We start from the raw sequence: 22,183 nt of genomic DNA on the forward strand, positions 1-22,183 counted from the left end.
ATGATTAGAATCAGATCTTCTCTTTTGTAGCTCTCGTACAATGCTCTTGGTTCCTATTAGAAAAGAATTTGCTAATCAGACATAGTCTAACAAACTGACTATTAATGAGGGAAGACTGAGTGTGCCCATGTGAATTTCTTTCTTCAGCTTAATTTTGATTTGTTAAGGACACTGGCCTTTTGATTCCAAAGGTTTACCAAATTATCTTTCTGCACAGTGTGAAGTGGTAACCTGTTATTTAGAATTCCTTTTGAGGGAAATTTACATTTTGTGTAATGGAACTGTAACTCCCGATGCACACTTAATTGACACTGAAAATGTTCAAGTTTATTCAAATAGAGCTAAACACTGAGATGTATAATTTTAATGCCAATTAGTCTGCTCAAGTGAGGTTACTTAATGAAAGTCTGTATTTAAGCGATGAAAGAATTTGCTGTGGAAAAAACAAGCCCCATATCTTGCAGTCCATTAAATCATTGTAGAACATACAGTGTATTTCCCCAGATATTTATTACAAAAATGAGAAGATGCTAAACAGCAGTAAAGTGCTACAACTATAAAAGCTTGGGGGAAAACATGAGTAAGATAATAAGCAAATGTTCTAAACCCTTTGAATGAATGGAGGTAAGAGAGTAATTCTTCATTTTCTCTTTTAGGGACGTTAGGGTTAAGGAGTGGTCTTCTGAGATACACTCCATTCTTGTTCTTTTATCATCCTTCAAAAGCCAGGGTCCAGTTTGCTCTCTCCCTCCAGCTGAGGAAAGCTGTCAGACTGAACTGCCTTCAGGTTATTTTTGTGCCTCTTCCAGGTCAAGCTGGAAGGAACTGTGTCAGAGCAAAACAAGACGCTCCCTTCCTCAAAGTTCAGCTTACTCCTTCACAATCCTTGCAGACACTGGGAATCAGGAGACTAAGAGACCAAATACACATCTGAAGTCCAGTCTGCTGCATTGCTTGTCTTTCACTGCATTTTAGGGATGAATAGTATAATTGATCAGAACTGTACTGCTGGTCAGATTGTAGATGCCTGGTGCAGAGCATTAGCAAGTATAATTACCAGTTGTCCAGTGCAGAGTAATCAGTTTAATAATCACCATTTTACAAGTCAGTAAATAGATCTATGTGTATGTACATCCCCAGAGCCATAAATGGCAAATATTCTCTCTCTCTCTCTCTCTCTCTCTCTCTCACACACACACACACACACACACACACACACACACACACACACTTTGTTTTCAACAGGCTTAATCTGCGCAAAGGAGTGGGATATGTGTGGGCCAGCCATATTATGTGCATGCAGTAACACATTTGCATAATTTGTGTGCACCCTTTATTGGACTACCTGGTGTAATGACACAATTTGGCCCTAAAATGTGTAGAACTTTTTTTTGCATGGAGTTGGAATTTTCCAGCCCAGAACCCATTGATGTTAATGGGTCAGCAAAGTGAATTATTTCTGGCTCCAAAGAAATAATTTATTAATTACAACAAGTGGGTAATGGATTTTATTAAAATGATTTACAGTCAAAGAAATGGAATGCAACATTGCCAAAGTAAAGAGATTATAAAAGGTGACCCTTGGGATTTTCCAGACCTTTAGATGTGTTTATCTGCATCGCCCACATCCTCAGAGCATTCCCAATAGTGGACCTGGAAAGGATGTAATTTATCCAAAAAGGGATGCTTTGCAAAACATTCCCAGCATTCATCTTCTAACATCTGAGAATTGCTTCAGTGAAGTCTGTTTCACACACCCAAATTATTTCAAATCTTAGATGGAGTAGCGTAAAAGAATGTACAGGTCACTTGCTGCTATATGGAGTAGCATCCTACCTTCCCCCGCCCCAGTTGTACCCATAAGAGGAAACCATGCCAAGTCAGGCAGCACAGGGGCAGTGGTAGCAGAACTGCAATATTAAATGCTGCAGGGGCTTTTAAATTCTCTGAGCTGAACTAAGCAGCTGCAGGTGCCCTACTGCTTAGTGGAATTCACAACCCAAGACAATGCATTGTTGTTAGGTGCCTAAGGGTGGGTTTCACAAAAGCCAGCAAGCTGAGTGGGCAGGTGCCTAAGCTACCCAATGGCAGGAGCCAATGAAAGGAGTATCCCATATCTTGGGTGAGTACTCCAACAACTGGGCTAAAAGTTATAAGGGAGGGGCCAGTGCCACCTCCTCTGGCATCTGTGGTGTAGATTTAGATGTGCTCTGAACATGCCCCGAAGACAAGATAGTTGGGGGAATGCCTATTTTGAGAATCTCGCCAAGATTTGGGGGTGAGTTTGTTGCTGAGCTGCTGAGTGTCAAGAAAGAGGTGGCTATATGCATGCCCAGCCACCAAAATGTAGACTCCTCAGGGGCTTTAACAGTGGAAATTTAGGCAGTAGTTGAACAGGGGTTTTGTGGATGCCATTGGTAGCCACATATTTGACTTAGGCACCTACTGCCTCTTTGAGTACCTAAGTCCCGTTGTGAATCTGGGCCAGAACCTTAAAATGGGTCTGGGCTAGTGCTGTGGGAGGATGAAATAAGGGTGAGAAGAAGTCAGAACAAGAGTCCTAATAATTGCTCTGTTTATGTGGAGATTACAGACTATTAAACTTCATCCAGGCTTTGCTGGTTTGGATGAACAAAATCATGGTAAATAAGTCAGAAAGTCCAGAGACAATTTTAGTTAAATCTGGCTCTCCTGTGATCTTTCTTGCTATCTACTCTGACCCTGATTATTACTGTCTGATGTGGAGCTGATAGGGAACTGGCTGGCAGTGTATGTTTCTGTATGTATCTGTTGCTATAAAGAAACGATGCAAATATTACCATTAAGAAGTGTTAAGTGGATTTGAAACAATCTATGTGAAATATGGTTTAATGAAACAGTTGTTGTATTTAGACAGCTTCTGACCTATAATTCTGATCCTCCATGATTCATGCTGCGGAGAGGGAAACACTATGCGTATGTTTAAGATTAGCACTGTGAAAATTCAAAAGTTCAATAGTAGATAGCAGTGTGAATGAACTGTGAAATATATTATATATAAACATTAATTTGGCATCTGTGATGAAGCTTCAGACATTTGGGATGACCAAATGGAAATAACGAGGAGTCATTGCAAAATTCATTTGCAAATTTAACACCATTAATTTGGGCTTGAATAGGGACTGGGAGTGGCTGCCTCACTACAAAAGCAACTTTCCCTCTCCTGGCATTGACACCTCCTCATCAATTATTGGGAGTGGACAACATCCACCCTGATTGAATTGGCCCTATCAACACTGGAAAGGTAACTCCCTTCTCTTCATGTGTCAGTATAATAATGCCTGCATCTGTAATTTTCACTCCATGCATCTGAAGAAGTGGTTTTTTTTACCCATGAAAGCTTATGCCCAAATAAATCTGTTAGTCTTTAAGGTGCCACCGGACCCCTCGTTGTTTTGTGGATACAGACTAACACAGCTAACCCCTGATACTTGACACCAAGTGGAAATAGTTTTTTAAACTTTTAGGACACAATGGATAATGAGTTACAAGACGATCAGAGTATGCATGGTATTGGCAGATTTTTGTGGCAGGTGGCGTGCATGTCACTCTTTGGGGCAGTTGCTGTCATTTATTTTTTTTACTGTGTGTGTCCAGTATCAGTCCCAACTTGGTAAAGGCAGGTAGGCACTACATATGCAAACTCTAGATGTAAGTGCTGTAGCCTGAAGTCCTTAGGGAAGTCCTTCATCTGTTGGTGAACAAGTGGAAATATGGCTACAGAGAGAGTATCTGCATAAGCTTTCTACCTAGTACTCTTCCAGTAAGACTTTGTGTGTCTTCATAACTGTACACAAGCTCGGAATTGGTTGGATAGTGGAACTGAATTGAGATGAGAATAGGGCTCTGATCTCCCAGCAAGCAGTGCATCCTCTGTGGTAAGAACTCTCCTCAAGGGTCCTGTATGCTACTGGTTTCATTCCACTGAAGATTCTGTAGTGCAATCTCTTTATTGTGAAAGTACAATTTACAAATGTAGGATTTTTTTTTTACATAACTGCACTCAAAAACAAAACAATGTAAAACTTTAGAGCCTATAAGTTGAAGGATGAAGGGGCATATGAATGTGTAGAATATCTAGCACATAAATATCTCGCAATGCTGGCTACAACAGTGCCACGCGAATGCCTGTTCTCACTTTCAGCTGACATTGTAAATAAGAAGCAAGCGGCATTATCTCCCATAAGTATAAATAAACTTGTTCGTCTTAGCAATTGGCTGAACAAGAAATAGGAGTGAGTGGACTTGTATGATGTGAATTGAAAAATACTATTTCTTTTATCTTTTTTACAGTGCAAACGTAATCAATAATAATATAAAGTGAGCACTGTAAATTTTGTATTTTGGGTTGTAATTGAAATCAATATTTGAAAATGTAGAAAAACATCCAAAAATATTTATAATGCATTTAAATTGATATTCTATTATTGTTTAACAGTACATTTAAAACTGCAATTAATCATGACTATTTTTTTAATCTAGTCAATTTGTTTTGCATTTATCTCTTGCATTAACTGTGATTAATTGACAGCCCTACTTTCATTGTTTCATACATAGCCTCTGTGCTGGTGAGTGTAGAAGTATTACCTACTAAGGGCGCCCAGCCTGAAATGGGTGCAGAAGAGCCTAGGTAGAGTGGAACAGAGAGATCTGACATTGCTGTGATATTACTTTTTGGGGAAATATTTTCCTTGATGTAACCTGTTGTGGAATACTCTCTTGTATTTCTGTATCCGTATGGACAATAACCTTCTATCACGGATAAATACAAGAGGGCTTCAGATATTTTAAGACTAGTGAAAGTTTCATTTCAGGAAAAAATCCCTTGATCATGATTCCTAGCTCTCTCTGCCCATGAAATCCAATACTATGCTCTCTCCTCTATTCAGTCAACCCCCAACATGCTGCTGCCTTCCCTACCTTTTAAAATCTTTTGCAGGAATCAAGTGTTTCTCTTTTGGACTGAGCACAATTAATTAAAACCTCTTTAGCTCTGACTGAAACATTGGAGTCTGGGGAGGATTTAGCTCTTATGAGAGCTACAAATTACATATATTTAGATAATATATATGTATTATGTGTGATTGCTATTTAAATAGGTTACTACCCTGAACTGATGACTGTTTAAAATGGAGAAGCCACTTCCTACTTTGATTATATTAAAATAATGGGAACAATATAATTTCTACTTTAAACATACCTGAGTGAAGAACAAGTGTCTTGCCACAGATCACAAACTGAATCACGAGCAGAGCCAAGAACAGAGCCCAGAAGTTCTTGCACTTTAACTGTCAGACTATGCTTCCTATTCCCTTGTTTCTAGTACTGCTTGACTTAGCATTAGAAAAACTGCTGAATCACATTTAATGTGGGTCTTGCCAATTTTCTTAGATAAAATGCTCATCTACTATGGTGAAGGGCAGCTTCAAAACTCCTAGATAGAATAGAATAAATCCAGGATAACCATTTAGCTTTGTGGGAGATTTTATAAACTACTTCTGTTAATCAGCTGATTGACAGTAAAAAGGACTTCTTTTCATGAACACTGCAAATTTTTAAAAATGTCCCTCTGATTTTCATTTAAAGCTTGCCATTTTATTTAGGCTATTTCTTATATTTTTTTCTAGAATCGGAGGCAAAAAGTCATTTTAAAATGTGATATTTTAGAGAAGACAACAGATAAGATAAAGCTGTGTAGAAGTGTGTTGAAGGCTGGTTTGACAAGATTTAGTGAATTTAAAGTACAGAACAAACAGACTGAGAACTTTGTCAGTGACTTAGATTCTCTTAAAATTTTAACTGACAAGTTTCCTTGATTTATCTTTTTTTCATGCCTTCTTCCTTTTAATATCCCCATTATACTCTTGTAAGATTAATATGGGCTAAGTCTATAGGTTCCGGAACAGCAAATCCATTTTTCTTCTTTTCATACAAAAGGCAAACACTGTTTCCAGTCACTGAGAGGTATTGTTTTCTTTTTTGCTCAGAGTAATTAAGATGTGAAAATATACTGCCTTTAGGTGATATTCAAACTAAGATTATGGTGCAGAATGTCAGTATAGTCTTTGGTGCTTCCAGGGCCAACGAGAGGGGGGGGGAAGCCGATACAAATTACCGGGGTCCGGCTTCCACCCTCTTGTCGGCCCTGTTTAGCTGGACCGCCCTTCCTTGGGGGGCCCGAAAAAATTCTGGGTCCAGCTTCCCCCACCTCTCGTCGGCCCTGTTTAGCTGGTCTGCCCTTGCTGGGGGGCCCGAAAATTTTTTTCACCGGGGCCTGAACCCGCTCTCGGCGGCCCTGGGTGCTTCTGTATCATTACAACTGCGTGAGTAGCTTTTGTATAAGAGCATGCCCATTATATGATCAACATGAAGATCTTATAAAATTGTTTAAGAATTTTATTTAATATAGTTTATTTTCCTTTAGGGTGAGCATTTGTGCATTAAACCCCTTCTCTTTCAGAAAATATCTCTGATATTTGGTGTAGACTTTTATAGCAGTACATAATTGGAGGCAGTTTTGAAGACTAAAGTAATTGTGGGCTTATTTTATAGCATAGTGATGTCTATCTACCTGACAGCATTTGCAACTCAGGTGGTTGGACAACTGAGTGCTGTGAAGTACAGCTGCAATTATTTGCAAGCAGAAAAATGCAGGTGCAAAGTTGAGGCCAACTTTGAGGTCTTTTTGAAATTCAGAGACAAAATCTAAAATATTGCCATCAAATTTGTATGTGCATTGGTGAAAAATGCCTAAAACAGAATCTCTGGAATCCCTGTAGCATGTGGAAACATTTTGCTTTACTCTAAGTCAAAAAATACAATAAAGCCAGATATCCATTGGTTAGGGCTCTAGATTAGGGCAACAGATTAATTCACTGTTTCATTTCTGAAGGTTTGGATTCAATTGGAACAAAGTAACCATCACACCAGATCAGAGATCAGTGGTCCATCTAGTCTAGTATACTGCCTTTGACAGTGGCCAATAGCAGATGCTCCAGAAAAAAGTACAAGAAACCTTGTAATGGATAGTTATTGAATCATTTACCATAGTCTTACTTCCTAACCCTGTCAAACAAAGTGAAGGTTACTTAACAATTTGTAGGATCAAGCCCTTTTAAGCCATAGCACAGATTTTTCCCATGCTGCAGTACGCAATTACTTCCAATAAAGTCACAAGCAAGTCACCACATTTCTTGTATATTTTGTACTATACCATGTCTGATGAGTCATAAATTTTAATAATGAATGTGCTAGAACAGGCCCTTCCAGAGAATCCCCTAATTCACTGTGTTGCAAAGATGTTATTGACAAGATTGTGTGTCTCCCTGAGTATGGACACTAAATTAATTATTCCTGAAAATGGTAATCTCTTGCTAGAACTTGCTGTGAATTTGCTCTCCTTCTATACTGCAATTATTGTTTCTATCACATAGCAGGGAAGGGGGAAAATAGAGCTAAATGTTTAGCATGTGCTTGTGTATAAACTGCCCTATAATTTATTCTGATCAAGGACTTGGAGATTTGGACCATTGGACTTGGACCATTAGGTATCTGCTTCAGGACCATCACTGCCAAGTGCCCACACAGTTTAAAAAGCAATTTACACATCGTGCTTATACTCAGTTCTTTCATTTTAATATTTTTCTTCTGTTGTCCTCATTGTCGCTTGTCTCCACAGAACTTTGAAATCATTGCCATATTCCTGTATTTCAGTGCTAGCCAACAGTGCAGCTTCCCTCCCATCAGAGTCTCAGAAGTATTTTTCATATTATCTACCTGCCATTACCCTAGGTACCAGTCCATGCTTTTCTGTTTCCATTACTAGGCTGAAATTGTAAGGTTGTTTTAATTTTTTGCTTTCTTTGGGCTGCCTTATCCTGTTGTGGGATCTGGGGGGACAGAGGACCCTGGAAACTCTACATGGTTCACTTCACAGAGCTTCAGATTAACCTTCTGCTAGGTGGTAAAGATGTTGTAGGCTCCTGACTCATAGGACCTGGGATCCATGGAGACCAGGCCCAGAGATCCAGAGACATTTGTATACGGACATATGTTCCATGCTGCTTACTTTAATAAAATATTTCCTTCTGCTGTTTACCCTACTGCTCCCACGTTTTCTTAGTGCTCTTATTTATGTAGAAAACATGCACTGACCCGAGTAGAAAGGCCTTACAGCTAATTTTGATGACAGCCACAGAGGAACTCTGAAAAGGAAGTGTCATAGACAAGATCCCTAAACCTACAAGACCCTCCCTTGGCCTGATTGATCTCCATCTGAGGCTCCTTTCCAAAGACAAAGCCATCCAAACTCATTTGAATTACAGGTTCTTTAGGTAATGTCCCTCCCCTTATTTTCCTTCAAGACAAACGAGATAAGGGACAAGTATTAAAATACCGTAGGCCTAGATAATTAAGGGCTATATGTACCATAACCAAAATTTTATACCAAGAACACTGGTTAGTTACAACCAATGCAGATCACAAAGAGAAGGCATTAACCATACACATGCTTCTATAACAACAAATAAAAAGGTAGCTGTGTGTGCTGTATGGCTCTTAGATTCTGGATTAATTTTAAGGGAAGGACTTGTAGGAACAATTTAGGATGATTTAAGATGGAGTTGAAGAATTATTAAGGGCTGAACTGTGACATCTTTTGGAGGGTCTGAAACACAGTGGAATCCATCAGCTTCCTAGGGTAGAAAAGTAAGACCCCAATTCAGTGAGGCATGTAAGCATATTGTTGTTTGTATTGTGGTAGCACCTACCACCCCTAGTCATGGACCAGGGTCCCATTGTGCTAGTCCCATTAAACACAGAACAAAAAATACAGGCCATGCCCCAAAGACTTTATGCCTAATTTTAAACATTCATGTAGTCCCATTGAAGTTGATGAAACTATTGACATACTTAAAGTTAGGCATGATCTTAAGTGACTTGCTGAGTTAGGGCGTATATTGTGTTCCCCACCTTGATAGGACCAAGGATTGGCTTGGACCTTATCATCTGGATTCTAATCTGAGTGATATTCTTATTTTTTAGAATTATCAACGTTTCAGGAAATGAAGGATAAAAACATTAGATTATCCCAATATTTTCATTTTATTGTGGACTATTATTTCATTATTTCAATTTTCATTATTTCAATATTTCATCTTATTGTGGATTATAATGCCCTTACTCAGACTGAATGGTTCCTCACTGCACAAATATCCACGTTTACTTCAGTGGGACCACTTGTGGTATAAGGTACATAAGGTAAGTTACAGCATCACAATCTGACCCCATATTTCTCCATATTATTTTGTGGTGTATCGTAGGCGCCGACTCGTGGGTGCTCCGGGGCTGGAGCGCCCCTGGAGGAAAAATGGTGGATGCTGAGCAGCCACTGGCAGCCCCCCATCATGAGCTCCCCCTCCACTTCCCCAGCACCTCCTGCCTGCTGGTGAGCCCCGTGGATCAGTGCCTCCCCCGCCCTTCCCGCGCCGCCCACCCCGCCCGCCGCAAACAGCTGTGTCATAGCAGGAGGCTGGGGGGAGGGGGGAGGAGGGAGGACGTGGCGCACTAGGGGGAGAGGGTGGGACAGGGTGGGAAGAGGTGGAGCGGGGTGGGGGCGGGGCCTGGGTCAGAGCCGAGGGTCGAGCACCCTCTGGCACTTTGGAAAGTCGGCACATGTGTGATGTATGTTATTCATAAGTCCCTTAGGTAACATCTCCATGAGGATAAAAGCCCCGCAGCACAACTGCGGCTGGCCCAGGTCAGCTGATTCTGGCTCACAGAGCTAAAAATTGCTGTGTAGATGCTTGGGCTGGAGCCTGAGCTCTGGGACCCTTCACCCTCGTGGGGTCCCAGCGCTTGGGCTCCAGCCCAAGCCCGAACATCTGCACATCAATTTTTGAGTCTGCAATCCTGAAACGGCTGACCTGAGCCACGCACAGGTTTGTATCCCTTGTAGACATACCTTTAGAATGGAAGTGGCTTCATGGCCTGGGATTCTGTTTTGTTTGGTGCATACTGCATATTGTGAAATATCAGTCACTTTAGGCATTGCTTAAGTAGCAAGAAGAAGAAAAGTCGCTCCCAGATGACACACAGCAGATCTACACAACACTAGCAGGGAGCTATATGCAATCTGATATCAACAATACCTTTCTTTACAACTTTCTTAAAAAGCATAGACACTGATTTTTAACCATACCAATGAAACATACTTTGTAACATTTTGCATCAGCAATTAATATAAACATTTAGTTCTCATTGTAAAAGCTAACCAAAGGCCAATGTTTCAACAGAACCATTTAAGAACATTAAGAACCATTGAGAACATTTTCAAAAGTCACAGCTTATTATCACTGGCCATTCTCTAGGCCCTTTAGAAAATGTTCATGACAACAGTAGAAAGAAAACACTGAACTACTGTGGTTCAGTTCTCATACTGTACTATATGAGAAAGCTCTAATTAAATTACCGAACAAAAAATGTATATGGAAGGAGAAGATCTGCAAGAAATTTTTACTTTTTTACAGAAGAGATCAGACACAAACATACAAGTCTACATACCAGTGCATCTGCATGCACAATTATCTATTGCACACAGGAAAATCCTGATTTTCCATTTAAAAAAGGAAGTGTCTTCACATAGGGAGGTCTCCTGAAAATTTGGGCCATAAAAGGAAATATTAAAGAAACACATAACATTGCAGAAAGACAAATTTTGTGACGCTGCATTGGCAGATGTTTTGAGTAACATATTTGAATGACAAACAGCAAGATTAGTGGCAGAGCTAATAGGTCAAGAGGGGCAACTGCAGCCTTTAGGTGTATGTCTGGTGCCTTTTCACGCATTTTATGCATTGACAAAAGGAGGTGTACAACACAAATTTTCACATGGCACTGGAGACCGACCCCACCCTGCACTGACCTGATGGTTGCTCCTGTCCTGGAGGGCTGGGCATTATGACATGGCACTGTGACCCTATGTAACATGTCACAAGCCACTCACTCCAATTTCACCCAGCAGCTCCTTCATCATGAGGAGGGACAGCTGGGCCAAACCTGAATGGTGCTGCGACCCCGTGCACTAGGTCACAACACCTGGACCAGGGAACTGGGCCCTGCCCTGCAGGACAGGAGCCATTGCTGCTGGGTGAGTGCAGAGTGGGCTCACTCTCCAACACCCCTGTTCCCAGGGGCCTTCCTTCTGCACCAGATCAGAATTAAGGCTGTGATGCTAAGGTGGAGGATGCAGAAGGCATGATAATATATGAAATACACAGGCATGATAACGTGTGAAATTAGCAAACCAGCAGGTATAATTGAAGGTGGCACCACTAATTATCCATTGCCACTTCTGGTTCCAAACTTGACTTCGCCACTGAGCAAGAGATAAAAGTATTGAAACATAAGCTTCAATGGATAAAATTTTATTTTTTTCCAGTCTGTAATGATTAATAGATCACATGGAGTATACAAGTTAATCATCTTTACACCAAACTTGCCAACAAACTGTATTTCATGCCTTGGATCAATACACCTGTTGCATATTAAAGTGAAAGATATTAATTAGCACTTACCCATAAACTTCCAGGCTTTTCACTTCTAATTTTATAATAAAGCTTTAAAAATATTATTGTCTTGCATTTTCCAGTATTTCATCATTTAGCTATATTTTTATAGGAGGGTACAATATTGGACTGGTTTTAAATGATAGAATGTGGTAAAAATAGTACATTTCTGTAGTTTCCACTGGCTGGGTGCACTATGACACACATGCTTCATTTCCAGACTTCAAACCAGATGTGAAGTAAGCAACTAATTCATCTGACATTTATTCTAGCTTAATCCTTAGTCTTTTTAGGTGATGTTACGTGACTGGTAGTGATATGACTTTCAGCTAAAGGTCACAATTTTAATTTCTAACCAGATCTTGTTGCTGGAAGTTAACATGGCAATCTAGTAATGTCTTTATTTCTATCTATATCACACATCCATCTTCAGTGATCACATGACAAAACAAAACATGTCTTCTAAAATGCCACTTTGTTTGCTGCAGCCAAGAGTGATCCAAATGCAGAATCTGTTTTTTGTACAAGATCTTCGGGCTTGCCAAACTCGATTACCTGAAAGTCAGCAGGAAATAGATTGAACAAATGTCAAATAGGAAGCAAAACCACAAATGTTTTTGAGTTTCACACTATATAAAACTTCTTTGGGTGAGGATACCACTATACGTTATGGCCCTATTAAAAGAGTGGCTGGGGAAGGGTCTGTGGGTTATCTGCAGGAAGTCAAACTAGATTATCATGATGATCCCTTCTGGCTTAAAGTATATTACATATAAAGTAATAATGGCAGTATGAATTTGCTATAGACCACCAGCACTAGAGAAAAGTGAGCGGAAAACATTTGTGAACCAACTTATGATTCTCTGAACCTGAGTGCTTTATACTCATGGTAAATTATGATTACCCAGAATTCTATAAGATAATAAATGGAGCCACAAATGCATCAGCAGAGACATTTCTATATTACTTAAAAGATAACTTATTAGCTGGTGAGGGATGGGGGCATGGTCAGAGAGCTGCTAAGCTCCAGTTGATTGCTGGCTGATGCAATGGTCTTGTAAAGACCATTACCAGCTGGCATAACCCTGAGACTCTTCTAAGTGGCACTGGTTCCCTGATCAAGGGGTGCAAAGGTCACAAATTCCATCTTTCCTTCCCCATCAATTTTTACTTGCCAACAAGGATCAGAGCCAAAGGCATAACTTTACGGAACAGTTAGATAAAAGTCTATGTAACTCTGCTGTGACTATACCCAGAATATTGCATTCAGTTCTAGGCACCTAATTGCCAAAATGCTATCAACAAATAGGGAATTCAGAGAAGAGAAACAAAAATGTTTAGGAGGCTGGAGGGGACTGAGGACTTGTCGACACAGGAAAGTTTTTCCAGTTCTACCAATATAGTTAAGCTGATATAACTTTCCACGTGGACACACTCATTCTAGAATAAGAATGGTGTTTTTTCAGTTTAGTTTAAACCCCTTCATAAGCAATATAAGCTAAAGCAAAAAAAAGCCCCCTTATACCAGAATAAAAATACCAGTTTAAATTCATGTCAGTTTATAACAATGTAACTTTCCTGAGTAGAAGAGCCCTGATTTATAAAAAAATGATCAAAGGCTCACACTTGTTCTTAAAGTTAAACTTAATTTATTTACTGGATTGGGGCCAGAATGTTCAGCACATTACAGAACTGAGCCCCGAAAAAGTTAAATAAATATAGCATGGCTGAGCAATAGTGAAAGGAAATAGGGGAGGGTCATGGCAAAAGTCTAAATATTTGAAGGGTGCAAGCACCAATGATGAAGAGAATATTTTGGATGGTTTGGAGTCTGAAATGGAACAATGGGAAGAAATTAAGAAGAAACTTAAGGAAAAGCTTCCGTGAAAAGAGATCTATTAGGCAGTAGAAACCTTTTTCCCAAAGGAAGTAGTAGTGAAAGCCCCGTTGTTTCAGACATTTTAAAGTAGACCAGACATAGCACTAGTAAATGTACAATAGGGAATTAATGGTACAGTGGCAGAGTGATGGATTAGATGATCTAACAGGTCTTTTCCCTTTCTAACTTCTTTGATTCTGTACCTTTCCATTATCCATAACCAGAATATGGTCACACTCCAGAACAGTGTTTATGCGATGCGCAATAGTTAAGACTGTGCAGTCCTTGAATGCTTCTCTGATTGTGCACTGAATTAGTGCATCAGTTTCAGAATCAATTGAGGCCGTGGCTTCATCAAGAAGTATGATCTATTGAGGGGAAAAAAACTTTTAAACGTACAATATGTATTTTTTAAAAAAAATCTTTACGCCTTACAATGCTTTTATACATGAATAAACAGGAACATATATTAAAAATGGCGTTTATCAAGTTAGATATTTATTTTATAATGCTTATTTTTAACAATCAGATTAGACCAAAAAATGAAAATCTGATTATTAAATTCTCATCATTGGGATTTGTCTGAGAATTTGCAAGGTGGGGAGATTTTGATTTGATCCCTAATCCTGTAAATACTTATATGCATGCTTAACATGTGAGACTACTCATGTTACAACTACTTACATGAGGAAAGTTAAGCATGTTTGTGTATAGGATTGGGGTGCAAATCAAATACTCACTACACTTCAGATTCTCAAAAGAAACCTCAGTGATGTGAATTTGATTTTCATTTTTTCCTGTTCTATTTGTATTGTTAAAATAAGCATTTTAAAGATTTCTTCCATACTGACTTCAATGGGATACTCATATGCATAAAATTAAGCATGTGGTGTTTGTAGGATTAGGGCCTTGATTTGTAATATATTTCTGCTACTTGCTGGTGGTATGTGCAGCAAGGTGCAGGGGGAATGTGCTGATGTTCTAGATTTTGTAATGATTTGGGTATTATTTTTAACTAATGGCAAAGCCAATTACAGCTTGGACTAGGCATTCTTTTATGTCTTTTTAAATCTAAATGAATAAATATTCATTTTAAGCATTGGATACTACAGTTACAAACTGAAATTTCCACAAGGTGGGGAAATTTTAAGCATATTGGTCATCTAAGCAATAGCACCATCTTCCTCTTCAGTTGCGAATAACAAAAACAAAAGTAAGTATGGGGCTGTGACAGAATATACCTTGTTCATACCATACACACTATTGTAATAATCTTTGTACAAAGTATGCCCTGTAAGGTATCTTTTGAAAACTCATAATTTGCTGTTCAGTATTGTCCTGATAAAATGTGTGGCAAAATTGTATATAAAATTGTAAAATTTTCCTTTATGGTGTTATTAACACAGGTTCCAAACTCCACAGCCCTGCCCAAACAGAAGGCGGCAAACAAGTCTGCCCTAAACAAAGGAATGTGTGCTTGCCGTAATTTGCATTTAAGTAGTAAACAGTCATCAAGCAAGAAGGGAAACAAAGAAAGCTCAAACAGGTGAGGGGGGAAAACAGCAGGGAACATCCTCTAACATAGACTCTTTGTCTTCTAGTGCCCAGCTAGAAATATTTTTCAAGAGGGGGACTGAAACCATAAAAGGAGGGACAAAAACCCCCAGGCACCCCTCTCTCTCTCTCTGCCCATCACATTCATTGCACCTGAAGTGACAAAGGAAGCGTTTGCTGGACTCTGGGGAAAGGGTCCTGACATACAGTTTCGCCAGTAAGACTTCTGAAAGCATGTGGTGAGAAACTTTGCTTGAATCTGATATAGTTTGTTAAATTAGGTATTTGTAAATGTCTTATCTTTATTCTTCTTGTAACCATTTCTGACTTTTATGCCTCATTTTTTGGACTCACTTAAAATCTCTCTCATTGTAGTTAATAAACTTGGTTTATCTGATCTAATGTATTAAAGTTGAAGTGTCTGGATAACTCCATTTGGGGTGACAAGTTGTGTGCATATTATTCTCTTAAAGGAATAATGGACTTAAAATATTTTGTACTGTCTAGGAGAGGTCTGGGCAGTACAGGACATACATTTCTGGGGAAAATCTGGGACTAGGGGAGTGTTGGGGGTCACCCTGAAGTACAGCCAAGGCTGGTAAGAGTTGGAGTGTAATCCAAGTGTGGCTGTCAGGCTGCAGTTACATACAGATAAACAGGAGGTGGTTTGCATGCTGGAAGGCTGTTTGTGAGTGACCCAGGTGTGAGCTACTTCAGCAAGGCATTGTAACCCCCCTCCTCCCAGGTGGCAGGACAGAGGTGACAAAGCCCCTCATTGGTCTGGATTTACCCTGGTATGTCACAGGGGCCAGTTGTGTTTGTTTTTCAGGAAAGATTTAGGTCCTAAATCCTTCTCTCATTGAAGCCATTGGCAAAACTCTCTGGGTGACTCCAAATGGAGGAAGATTGAGTCCTAGAAGAGCAAATTATGGCCCCTATTGTATGAAGTGTTGAGGAAAAATTAAACTTGAATTACAGGAGAGAAAAGATAGGACACTTGCAAAGAGGACTCTAGGAGGCAGAAAAGAGGCAGTCTTGTAAGTGGAACACAACAGCAGTTTTATATGTATCATCTAGTACGTACCTATCTTTTGAGGGGGAGGTTCTGACTTAACTTTAAGAGATAATGTATATGGATGTAATTTCTTAAATGGCTATGTATGCAAACAACATGATCCTGGTGTGGTGGGTCCTGTGATCCTTACTTACATTGAATAGTACTTTACTCCATGAATAGTCTCATTTTATTTCAGTGAGGCTAGATTAAGATAGAATCTTGCTCCTATCTAGTTGCTTGAATTGCACAGTTTGCGCCTTCAGAATTGCAAATGTGGGTTTAAAAAGGAGGTTGAAGCCCTTTGGAAATGGGGCCCACTACATTAAAACACAGAATCCATGTTTGAGACCATCCTGATACAGTTGCAGGCTTGAAAGGGTTTGCCAGAGCTGGAAATTCATAATTTTAAAAATATTTTGAAACTTTTATTGGGGGAGGTGGGGAGAGAAACAGTGGATCCTTGGAACTTTTGTTCTGATGGTTTTGGCGATTGTGGAGGAATGAGAAACCTATTATAAACTAACACCACATATCTTATAATATTAAAAATGGGTCCAGATATTTGTATAGATCAGTGCCAAGTGACAATATGTGCATGGCTTTATTAAAATGAAAGGTACTCAAGATCTTGAGGCTTATACATTAATAAGGATTTACTGATCCAACCCTCATTGATATTCATTGTCTTTCCACAGAGTAGAAACTGGATTGGGCCCTTGCTGAAAATTGGCAGTAAGTCCCCATTGTCATGTTTATGCTCAAATATGCAAGTTAAAGCCAAACAGAAGCTTTTATGCTTTTACAGACAGATGTAGGAACTTGTTTGTTACTGCTCTATTGCCTTATAGATTATACCGTGTCAACACTTGAAGAGTAGCCTGATGGACCAGTTCTACAAGGTTATTTAGTTTCCTGAGAACGCTGGGAAATCCCATTATGGATTAGTTCCTCTCAGGAACCAGTTCTCATGGTCTCTCTTACAGGTTTTAAACCTTCATTCCGAATAAGTTTGGATATGTATATTTGAGCATAAAAATTATTTGTAGGGATGTACTCCTCCGGGGAGAGAGAATCCCTGCAGACAGAGCCCTCTTTTTAAGTTTAAATTTCATTTTTACTTGAAAAAGCATAGCTGAGCAATAGGCAAATCTCAAACATGCTTTGCCAAGCAAAAGACAAAAGGTTAGAGCCTCAGCTGGTGTAAATCAGCATAGCTTCACTGAGGTCAGTGGATTTATACCAGCTGATGATCAGGCTCCATGATTTTATAGATTCAAAAATGACCACAGGCTTCCTGTCCTCATAGTGCTATTAACTAGTAGGACAACAGAACTTTGTGACTTCAAATTGCCAAAAGCAGCAATTAAAGTGAGCAGGAGACATTGTTAGTGTGAGATGTATATATTGTTGGAAAATAAAGAATATGGGTGTTCAATCATTAACTGCAGTAGATGTTTAGTGTTTAATATGACAAGATATAGGTTGATTTATGAGGAAGCTAAAAAGTGGAAGAGATTTGGATCAAATATAGCAGATAAGAAATGCTGAAAAATATATTTCAATTAAGTTGACTTTACTCATAAGCTAGTCATAAAACTGAGAACAAACATGTTGGTTTCTTTCCTCTGTTAGATGGGAAAAAAAATATTGCAACTCTCATGCATTCGGGACCACTGCTAGAAGTATCAGACTCTCCCCCATTACTTACTTTTGAATTTCGAAGGAGTGCTCTTGCCATACAAAGCAGCTGTCTTTCCCCTACTGAGAAGTTTTCTCCATTTTCAACAACTTCTGCCTGTAATTTTCCTGGGAGTTTCAAAATCTAGAATACAAAGAAAAAGACACGACTATACATACTATGCAATAATATATATTGATTGTGCATGATCATACATTTATCAGGATGTTATATTTTCATGATCATTAAAAAGAGTGTTGTACATTTCAAATAAACATTCTGCCATTATAACATCAAAAAGGAAAGCAATGTGGTAAGTAGACATTATTCACAACTAATGAGATTATATATTAATGCCTCACTATTATTATCACCAATCTATCATGATAAATTATATGCCATAACAAACAGTAAATAATGACTTTCCATTTATTATCTTTAACAGAAAATGAATTATGACCAAACCCCAAAAAATGTACCGTCTCTTTCATAAATGTTCTTTCCAGAGCTTTCCAGATCTGCTCATCTGTATAGTTATCAAAAGGATCTAGGTTGTACCTGACAGGCAAAAATTAAAATGATTTTTTTTTAAATAAAACACAATATAGTACAACAATACTTTGTAAATTACTATCACAAGTCACTTTGAACATGAAATATTTTGGCTGAATGGCCAAAGAACTTATATCTGTACTTTAATTTTTATAATGCATGTTTTCAATTATTTTTCATACATTGTTTTCCTGTATTCTGAGCTCTTAGCTGGTTTGAGGGAAAAATCAGTTTGTCCTGTTGATATTGATACTTCTGGATTCATGATTATTCCGTAGAATATGTTGATATTATTATAAAAATATAATAGCTATCTTCAGGATTTCAGTGTTACTGCTAATATGATCTAATGTCTTCTCTTCTCACCGAAGTGAGGTTTTTATTAAGGAATTTAAGGAATGTTGGTGAACAAGTTTGGGCAGCATATTCCAACACTAAAGTGAAGCATGAAAGATTGCATGGAGGGCATTGTAAAAAAAGATGAAGGTGTTATGAAGACCGAATGGAGACGAGGGTGCAAGGGTAGTGTAGGCCTGGTTGAAGATGTAGGCAAGCACTGTCTGACATGGGGCTATGAAGGCAAATACAAGAAGGTGGGCATGAAGAACAGCACAATGGGAAGCCAGGAAAGTAATGCAAATAAGAGGATGGTGTGGTTGAAGTGACAGCCAGAGAGGTAACATTTTGGATAAATTGGATAGGGACAAAGGAGAGTGGTGGCATCAAGTTTAATGAGGAATGGAGGTAGTGGAGAGGGTCTAGAATGAAGGATAATGAGCTCAGCTTTGCCCACATTAAGTTTGAGATCATGGTGAGCCATTCAAGCTGATATATCTGAGACATAATGAATTCTGCTCCAATGAAGATGAGTGATTTTTAGAGGTTAGTTTCCTGCCATTCACAAACCATTTTCAATATTGGTAAACTGGGAATTTCAGATGTTCTGTGTATATTTTATGAAATTCTGTTTTCAAAAATTTGATTCTGAGAGAATTACTGGACTTGGACACAAGTGGTCTGGGTTCAATTCCCAGGACTGTCACAGACTTCCTGTGTAACCTTGGCCAGTCACTTAAGATATGTCTACACAGCAGCTGAGAGGTGCAGTTCCCTCCATGGATAGACATACATACACTAGTTCTGCTTTAGATGGCACCTAAGAATACCAGTGTGGCCCCAGCAGCTTGGGCTAGCTACCAGAGTACAGTCTCCTCCAACCTCCTGGGTAAGGACGTGGGTCACCATCCATGCTGCTGTAGCTATACTGCTGTTTTTAGATGCTAGCTAAAGCAGAACTACTGCCTCTATATCTACTTGTGGTGGGAATCGCACTCTCAACTGCTGTGTAGACATACCCTTAGCCTCCCTGCGTCCCAGTTCCTCATCTGTAAAAGGGGATGATAATACTTAATTTATCCCACCTTTGTCTGTTTATATTGTATGCTTTTCTTACTATGTGCATGTATAGCATAAGGGGGTTTGGATCTCAAGGCTTCAATCTCAAACCAAAATGCCTCAATTTATGATTTAATGAGATTTCACTTTGCAACAAATGTTAATTTACAGTTGTAAGAACAACTACCTTACTGTACCTACAAACAGAACAGGATCTTGAGGAATAATAGAAAGCTTTGTTCTTAGATCTTCCAAACTAATAGTACAGATATCAACATCGTCAATTAGGATAGTACCAGCAGTTGGTTCTACTAGTCGAAAGAGTGCAACTCCTAATGATGATTTTCCTGTAGGGGATAAAAAAAAATATTATTCAGATAAACTTTGACTTTTATAAACAATGATGTAAAGTGCATTTTAGTCTACCTGGAAAGTTCCAGGTTTGATATATGTGTGATCCGAACTCTGTTTTACTCACAGATGAGTTATAGCACAGTTAGCACCAGTGCATGTTGCTAAAATGTAGTTGTCTGTACCGCTTCAATGTGTCGCAACACTTATACAAATTGATCACTTTGAAGGTGAGAGGTAAGTTCATTCTCCATGCTTATTCATTCTTGGGCTCTCTGCTGAATATGTTAACAAGTTTGCCAATAATGTTAATTATAAATGAAGGATACTTACTTGTAACCAGAGTTCTTCCAGAAGACTCTGGAAATATCCATTTACGGGTAATGTGCCACCTGGTGGTGCCTAATGATAGAACCTTCTCCAAGTAGTGCCCATAGAGTACACATGTGCCACCATCTCAGCATCCTCAAATGTTCTAAGGGTAATCTATATGAGGTGATGGTGTGCCCCCTTCCACCTTGTTCTTTCCACCACTAACCCAGAGAACCAAGGTAAGACTCTGAGAAAGAGGGGAAGGTTATTTACTTGTACCCGAATTGTGGTGTGAATATGCAGAGTTGTCTTGAAGAACTCCAGTTACAAGTAGCCAACCTTCACTTCTTCTTTGAGTGACTCTGCATATTCATAATTCTGAGTAGTTTGGTACACAGTGCTGAAATTTCAGGAAGAGGGAACAGAGTCCTAATCAAATAATGATCGAAGCATGTCTCTTACTAACTCTGGCATCTGCTCTTGAAGCAAAATCCAAAGCATATTTTTTGGTAAAAGTACAATAGACTCACCTCGAAGTAGCAGCTTAGTAGATTTCTCCAATAGGAACATGTTTAAGGCATGCAAGAGATGTTACCATTGCTCTAGTAAAATGGCACTTCACAATAGCAGACACAGGAACTGCCACTAATTTATAACATTCAGTTATACATTGTTTAACTGATCTAGAAATAGTCTGAATAGATACACTATTACCCATATGATTCTTAGCTTAAGAGATAAATAACCTAGATGACGTTCTAAAACTCTTTGTTCTATTTAAATAATATGCCAGAATCCTTCTAGCGTCTAAAGTATGTAACTCCAATTCCCCTTCATTAGCATGTGGCTTAAGGGGGAAAAATTAGGGAAAACAAATTAATAGTTTGATGGGTAATTCAGACGCTATTTTTGTAGAAACTTGGAGTCAGTTCTAAGAACCATCTTGTCTGTATGAAAAATAATAAATAATGGAACTGCCATCAGAGCATACTTTTTGATGCCCTAGATCCATGAGTAAGCAGATTGTGGAGTTGATATGAAGTAGAAGACTTCAGCAGCCAGTTGTCCAAATATAGGTAAACAAACACACCCTGCTTTCTTAAATACACTGCTACTACAGAGAGCCACTTTGTAAAGACTCGTAGTGCTGTAGAAAGGCCAAACAGCAGGACCTTGTACTGGAAATGTTGCTGGGCCATAACAAAACAAAGGCTCAGCTGGATTGAAACATTAAAGACCAGAACTTCCAAATGTACTTGTTCAGTTTTCTGAGATCTAAAATTGAAGAGAATCCCTCATCTTTTCCTATACCAGGAACTATCTTGAATAAAACCCGGACACCAAAGATGTTTGGGTATCTCTTTGACAACACCTAGCAGAAGCAGTTTTTGAACTCGTGATAGAAGAATAGCCTCATGAGACAGTTCTCTGTAAAGGGAAGATTAGGGAGATTTGAAAGAGGGTAGTTTTTTTATTTATATGGCATACCCCTCCTCGGTGATTTCTAGAACCCGCGTGTCTGATGTAATAAGCCTTCAATTGTTTATGAAAATGATTAGCCTGTCTCCAAATAAAGGAAGGGAGGAATTGTCACTTATTGGTTCCTGACTCTCAATCCTCACATCAAATCTCAGGCCTGGTGTTCAAGGAAGGTAAAGAGGAGGGAGCAGGTTGTTTAGTCTTAGGTGTGTATCTAAAAGCCTTCTTCTTGCACTCGCTCTGAGATGAAAACAAAGCTTATTGATACTGACATCTGTGATTTGAGAAAAATAAGCAAATGACTGAGGTAAAATTGTCTCTGA

General features: G+C 39.0%; 1 protein-coding gene across 7 annotated transcripts in view; it reads right to left on the reverse strand.

Moving 5' to 3' along the window:
- Window positions 1–11,446: 11,446 nt before the first annotated feature.
- ABCC12 (ATP binding cassette subfamily C member 12) overlaps window positions 11,447–22,183 on the reverse strand; it is a 105,169-nt gene continuing 94,432 nt past the window's right edge. For 5 of the 7 annotated variants that reach the window (XM_034788555.1, XM_034788558.1, XM_034788557.1 and 2 more), the window contains 5 exons: window positions 19,906–20,065; window positions 18,251–18,329; window positions 17,802–17,915; window positions 13,686–13,850; window positions 11,447–12,158 (listed from right to left, as the gene is read on the reverse strand). In XM_034788555.1, the coding sequence (XP_034644446.1) occupies window positions 12,066–12,158; window positions 13,686–13,850; window positions 17,802–17,915; window positions 18,251–18,329; window positions 19,906–20,065 (611 nt within the window). In that variant the 3' untranslated portion in view covers window positions 11,447–12,065. Of the gene's footprint in view, window positions 12,159–13,685; window positions 13,851–17,801; window positions 17,916–18,250; window positions 18,330–19,905; window positions 20,066–22,183 lie in introns of those variants that run through there. The other 2 variants (XR_004648000.1, XR_004648001.1) reach the window with 2 other exon arrangements.

The sequence above is a fragment of the Trachemys scripta genome, chromosome 13, assembly GCF_013100865.1.
Source record: "Trachemys scripta elegans isolate TJP31775 chromosome 13, CAS_Tse_1.0, whole genome shotgun sequence".
Classification (NCBI taxonomy): domain Eukaryota; kingdom Metazoa; phylum Chordata; order Testudines; family Emydidae; genus Trachemys; species Trachemys scripta.